Consider the following 6,580-nt stretch of genomic DNA (forward strand, 5'->3'; position numbering starts at 1 on the left):
CTAGTGGTGAGAGAGAGCGTGAGTCTTCCAAAAAAGGGGTAGCCCATAAGTCAAAGACCATCCATTTTAATCATAGCCACACAATGTAATCCAATGGCTCAAATCCCATTTCAAGTAGCACAATCCAGGTAATAATGGAGCAGCCAATAATCAACAGCCACATGCTGTCCTAATTCACTTTTGGCCGTTTGAATTCTTTGGTGTCATCTGGAATTCTCTCTGATCATTTTCAACCTTTGATTGGATGATTTCTTGTGGTTTTCTAAGCGAAAAGTGACTATGTATTCTTTTGAGTGAGAAGAATGTGTGGTTTCAAGTTCGATGTCTTTTGTTCATAAAAGCAATGTAGATTGAACCGTTGAGGGGTTTGGGTTTGAGGATTATGGTTTGTGCATAGGAGTAAAATGTTTTAAACCGTAAATCATTAAAATCTGAGATGCCTTTGGTTGTAACTTGAGTTTTAATATTTGATATAAACATTTTGTATAGTTTGGTTCAATTTTTTCCTAATAGTTAAGATAAAAAAATTACTTACCAGATGTCGCTAGTTGCTTTATATTTGTTCAAAATGGTTAGGTCGATTTATACAACAAATGGTGACAGGTTCAAGTTCAACAACTATATGCTTCTTGGCCAAGCTTTTAGATCTCATTTATTAAATTGGATGGTTATCACAGTGTTTAATGCACAGTTTTAAACAGTAATGGAGAGTTTAATAAATTGTCCCACAACTAAGTAGCAAAAACAGTGGTTGTGACTTGTGAGATATTGTTGTTGAGTTGTGATACCAACATGGGGCAATGGTGATCCAATATAACTTTGGACCTTTGTGGTCCAACATGAAGACACAAAAACAAAGGCCAAGTCCACCAAGGAAAAGCCCAACTAAGCCCATGTTTGGTGTGAATAAAATTATATTTATGGTAAATTTTGATAAAAATTGATAAAACATGCGAGTTAAAAAGTTTAGGTCCCTTGAAATATGTTGTTGAAAATTAGTTTGAAAAAAAAAATGAATTTTTAAAAATAAAGACCAAGCACATGTTATTATGAGATTGTTACTCTATTTTTGTCACTTAAGATGCGTTTGATTGTCAATATTTTTTCATGGAAAATTTTTATTTTTCACCAAAATTCCTACTTTTATACCGTTTCATTGATTTTTATTTTTTTTTCATGGGAAATATTTTCTTACTCTTAATCACGTGATCATATTTTTCTCAAAATTAAGGAAAATATTTTCTTTAAATGGAGTGAGATTTTATTTTTTAAGGAATTCACTCTCTCTTTCTTTCTCTTATCTACCCACCAATAAAAAATGGACAAATCTAATATTTTCTAGGTTGAAAATTAAATCAATCAAACACATTTAATTGACAATTTCCATGCAAATAAATTCTAAGCAAGTGAATTACCTATAATTTATTTTCTTTCCATACAAATTTCATGCTTACAATAAAATGCACCCTTGTGTCATTTTTTAAATCCGTTTGGATCATGGGAATGATCGACAGCTGGCGTTTGGTCCTATTTTTGTTGATCCTATTTTGAATAGTTTTTTTCTTTTCTCCCCTCCCCTCCCCCTCTCTGTGTGTTGATAAACGGATAAATGACGTAACAATTATGGTACAAATTGTATTCACTCGGAGAATATAAAATTCACCGTCTTCCTCTTAAAAAATCGTTTAAGGGCCTGCTTGGAGATTTTTGGGTATCGATTATGGGGTTTTTTAAAGGAATTATTCTTGGAATACATTACCCATTACATATTATATGCCCCCTATGTACCCCCAAGAATAACCCTTCTTAAAGCTCTGTTATTGGATGATTTTTTGCAAGATTTTTAAAATAGACCCCAACCAATGCTTGGAAAAAAAATTCTTCCGTTTAAAACAAAAAATTGCATATGTGCCCATATAAAAGAAATGTAGGTATTTATAAATAATATGGAATAAATATACATGTCACTCTTTACAAGTCAATATGACTTTACATATTTTATCCAATCATTTTCTATTAGGTCTGGACCAATCTTTGAAGTATATATGTGTGTGTACACACACACACACATGCACATATGTGTGTGTATTTGAATTAGCTCTTGCATGCCAATCATTTTATATTGAATTATAAGATAAAGAAATTTTAATATAATTGTTAAACTAATTTCCATGAATAGGTATCTAAGATCTTTCTACTAAATATTTCATAAGGGATGACATCTAACCCTTTTTTTTTTTTTTTACTTGGTGAAATTTTCAATTCAAATTTATTGAATAAAATTTTTCCACTCATAAGAATTACTTTACATATAAATATTTTTTTACATATAAGTTAATTTTTAACTTAAAAATAAAATTTTTTAATTATTATATGTTTTATTTATGCACAACTTTTTGCGTGTAATTGAATTTTTATCTTGTAAGTGTTTATTTACTTAAAATACTTCTTAAGAGATGACATCTAAAAAAAAAAAAAACTATTAGTCATTTACTTATCAAGATGGAACGGCTTCTTACTATCTTACGAGTTTCAATTCCAACTTGGTGCTTTTCTATTTATATCTACTTTTTTGTGCAAGGACTTTATTTTAGAGGAAATAATAACCATTATCTCACAATTTATAGTGCTCTCCTAAGACGATTTTGAGGGCAGGACCTTGGAGACTCCATTACTTTATGGTGTTGAGGTCGTCTCCGCTCTCTCAAGTCTTATTCTCTCACACCAGATCACATGGTTAGGGCCAAGTAAAGTTTAATTTATTATTTATATATATCGACCATAGTTTAAGTCAAGCTTGAATAATTTGGTCAACTTGTAATGTATTTGATAACTGAACCAACAGATTCTTAGTGAATTTATATCAAGGTTTACTAGTTTAAAAAATCAATTTTAAATTGGACTTGTTACCATTCTTGGATAGATGTTGAAACAGCTTTCAAAGATTCATGTTGAACTTGAATCTAATTTTTATGTTTTACCTTAAAATATATTGTTCGATCATTTCTAGTACTGTATGCCAAACATCATAAACTAAATCAAAAACACTAGATAACATCTTCCAAGCTTAGGGTTGTGTTGTTCTTACACGAGTTTAAGTCGTTACTGTTTTTAAACTTGCAACAACTTTGGAGCTCGACGTCCTTTTGGAAAACTGTAAAAAGTTAAAAATACGTAAGTCAATTTTTGTTATTTAGTCGTTCAACTCCAGCAACAGCTCCTTCTCTACGCACTTCGTCTATGGTAACCTCACAAATTGAATGTCCGTTAATGGTGCCATCATCTGTAATATTCACCATTTGCTTCACTGGAATTTCTTGTTCTTTCATTGCTGGAGACTTGTGGTCATTTTTCTTACCCCAGACAACAAAATAAAGGCCCAAAACAATAACAATTGCTCCAAACAACCTGCATAAATATACGTATCACATTATTCATAAATTTATCTCTGTCGACTTAGTTTTCGTTGTTAAAATAAGTAATAAAAACAAGAGGAAAAAAAGTTACCATTAGAAATTTTATTTCTAATTAAATATAATAATTTAACACAAAGTTTTCTGTTTGTAATATAATAAAATATTTTGATAAATTTTTGTATTAATAAATAATAAAATTAGGTTAAAATCATAATTTATTTGTCGATAATTATAAATAAGAAATGAAAATTAAAAGATATCTCAAGGTACATACGAAATATTCTATTAGTAAATTGTATAAAAAATTAAAACTGAAATAAAAACTAAATATTTGTCTATGACAAACGAATTTGTCAGTGGTTGCTGACAAGGTTGTCATTAATATCAATGTTGGAAGCATGTTTATATATATATATATATGGGTCCCCAAATTGTTTGAGCCGCTTCCGCGCATGGACACCATATTTATTCACATGAGCACCCACAATCGAATCATACACGGGCTGGTAAGTGTCTTGATAAATACTGCATACATAATCCAAGTGCATGTCCAGTAAGAAGTGTTAATTTATAATACAACGTCGAACTAAAAAAATTTAAAATCTTTTTTAATTAATATTGTAAATATTATGCAATATTCCGTATTAAAAGATCGAAAAGAAAAGAAAGCGAGGGGTTAGTAACTACCTTCCTAAGTACATTTTCTCGGCCAAGATGAAAGAGCTTATGATGGCAACAACAACCATGCTCAAAGGGCTAAAAGCAGTTACAAACACCGGACCTCTTTCTTTCATTACAAGTCCTTGGACGTAATAAGCAATTCCAGAACAGAATATACCCTACAAAGAAGTTCAATTAGATGGCATATATTTATTAATTTAATGGATAATTAATTAATATATTTATTCCTTCAGAATGTGTATGTCTTACACTGTAGACTGCAGCAAGGAGTTTGTAATCCCAGCCTATGGACCAAACCGCCGTATTCCCCCTCTCGACTGCTACTGCCACTATTGCTCCTTCAATTGTTCCTAAAAAGCATATCCAGGCAGTGAGGGAGAGTTCGGCTGGATATGTCTTTAGTGTGACGGCCTACAAATACAAAAGACAAGTTATATGTAATTCGACTGTACAATATAATAAGCAGGACAGGCCTCCGGGGCATAGCCCAGTGGTGCAAAGGACAGGAGTGAAGTTATCTCACGCCTTTCTGGCAACCGCAGTGTGGGGGTTCGATTCTTGAAACATGGAATTGGACTCCTTGTAGGCACAGTATATGTGCAGCTCTTTTTTCCTGGCCTACTGGGGCACATCCCGCGATTTACTTCCCTCACAAAGCTCTAGGGGCAGAGCGGTGGAGGCCCTCAAGGTTGGGGTTCAACCTTTTTTTAATAAGCAAGATTAAAATTTTTAATTATTACCTGCAAAATCATGAAGCAAGCCCAACTGAAACATCCTATTGTGATCATGATGGAGCCCTTGATTGAATGCTTAAGAGTTACTCCATTATTTTGGTTTTCATGGCTGCTTCTTCCATGTGTCCATGGCAGGCCAATATCCGGGCCTCTTACTAATGTCATGATCATTGCTCCTGCAACGGTAGCAATCGTTCCGACTATCTTGGCTTGGCTACGGATGCTCATTAATTGTACCTTCTCTAGCCTAGAATATATAGGTGCATTTAACGATTTAACATAAGATTACATTATCGTATCAAGAAATCCTTGCCTTGCGATAATTACCTGAAAAAGCAGGCCATGAGGAATGTAATGGCAGGAAGAACATTTGCCATTGCAGAAGCAAATGTTGCTGTTGTGTATTTCATTCCCAAGAAGTATAGGTTTTGATCTATAACTGGCCTTTTGTTGGAAAAAATGTAAAAGCTTATTATATAACACAATTTATTGCATGTGATATGCCAGGAAGTGAAAACATTCATATTTCGCTACTTACTCCAGTAGGCTCATAAGCATTAGTTTCCCAAATGTTAGGAGGGTCATTCTTGGCCTTACTTTCCTGTAAAATAATACTTGTGTTTGGTTTGATACAAATAGACGTAAACGTACATGTTTATACGTGTAAAATAAGACTCGGTATGGCACATGCAGACATACATACACGTTCAGAGGCAGAGTTAGGACTCGACTAAAAAAAAATTTTATTCTTAATTTGGTAATTTTGTCCATAATCAAGTAGTTTGGGGGGTTATGTTTGATAAATAGGATTTGACATCACGATGGGCCAAAAATCTCACACTTGTCCCTTTCTTAGTTACATCTAGTCTTATAAAATTCAACATACTGAACACGAGAATAAAAAAACGAGAAAGAGAGAGAGAGAGAGAGAAACTTGTCGAGGATGACCGCAAAAGGGGCAATAACAAGGAAGGCTACGATGTGCCGATAGACTACAAATACATAATTGCTCATCCCCTCATTTAATGCAGCTTTAGAAGCGATATCCATTCCAGCAAGCCCAACTTGTAGGAAAACTACAGCTAAAAAGGGTTTTGCCCTACGAAATAATACTTGAAACTTCATTTATCTTCTTGTAATTAATTGTAATGTACCACCTTCGACTCAGTTTCGATGTAACCTGTAAAATTATCCTTGTAATGCATTAACAATGTAAATTAACGCACAGAACACACATTAAAACACTTGAAAACACCATTCAACTGTTGTACGTACATGCAGAAATTTTAGCTGGAAGTTTTACCTTCACTCTAAAATTTAGCCCAACAATATCAGTGCAAACTAGACATGATTTTCTCCCTCTCTTCTTCCCAGAACCATTTCTTCAACTTGTGCTGAATTTAATTTATCTTTTTTTTCTTTCTTTCTGGATTAATGTTATAGAAAGCATGGGGGGCAACAGCTATCTTATATAAGGAGAAGAGCTGCCTGGTCATGGGTTATAGCAGCTTTATACGTATCTTTCAAACTCCTTTTTTCTCAATAAATAAAAATGGTAACTTCTATATTTTTCACTGCCACTAAATTTAGCGATGCCCTTTTACTTTGAATTTTGATGGATGTACAGGGTCGGTTCTACAGAATTTTCACAGAGTCCTCACATGATGCGGACATGGGATCCACCTCATTAAAAAATTACCCCAGAATTCCCAGCCCCACCCCATGTTTGTCTATATTTGTAGAACTCCA

The 6,580-nt window shown here is 33.3% G+C and overlaps 1 protein-coding gene across 3 annotated transcripts; it reads right to left on the minus strand.

Moving 5' to 3' along the window:
• Positions 1-3,029: 3,029 nt before the first annotated feature.
• On the minus strand, positions 3,030-6,285 carry LOC111388930 (WAT1-related protein At2g37460-like). 3 transcript variants are annotated; one of them, XM_023013759.1, is made up of 8 exons: positions 6,135-6,283; positions 5,766-6,011; positions 5,370-5,432; positions 5,159-5,275; positions 4,838-5,078; positions 4,347-4,508; positions 4,104-4,255; positions 3,030-3,408 (listed from the first exon to the last, which is right to left on the minus strand). In XM_023013759.1, the coding sequence occupies exons 2-8, from the start codon at positions 5,954-5,956 to the stop codon at positions 3,180-3,182; spliced, it is 1,155 nt and encodes a 384-aa protein (XP_022869527.1). In that variant the 5' UTR covers positions 5,957-6,011; positions 6,135-6,283; the 3' UTR covers positions 3,030-3,179. The 3 variants fall into 3 exon arrangements, with proteins under 3 accessions (XP_022869527.1, XP_022869530.1, XP_022869528.1); XM_023013760.1 differs by lacking the exon at positions 3,030-3,408 and adding an exon at positions 3,676-3,941 and having other exon boundaries at positions 6,135-6,285; XM_023013762.1 differs by lacking the exon at positions 5,766-6,011.
• Positions 6,286-6,580: the final 295 nt, after the last annotated feature.

Source organism: Olea europaea, unplaced genomic scaffold (assembly GCF_002742605.1).
Source record: "Olea europaea var. sylvestris unplaced genomic scaffold, O_europaea_v1 scaffold537, whole genome shotgun sequence".
In the NCBI taxonomy this organism is placed as follows: domain Eukaryota; kingdom Viridiplantae; phylum Streptophyta; class Magnoliopsida; order Lamiales; family Oleaceae; genus Olea; species Olea europaea.

Bases quoted from the DNA above. Each gene is read 5' to 3' on its own strand.
- LOC111388930 (XM_023013759.1), bottom strand. From the start codon at position 5,956: ATGAAGTTTCAAGTATTATTTCGTAGGGCAAAACCCTTTTTAGCTGTA. The intron at 5,433-5,765 runs GTTTCTCTCTCT...ATTATTTTACAG, and splicing joins TTTGCGGTCATCCTCGACAA to GAAAGTAAGGCCAAGAATGA. The intron at 5,079-5,158 runs GTAATTATCGCA...TATATATTCTAG, and splicing joins CTCATGGCCTGCTTTTTCAG to GCTAGAGAAGGTACAATTAA.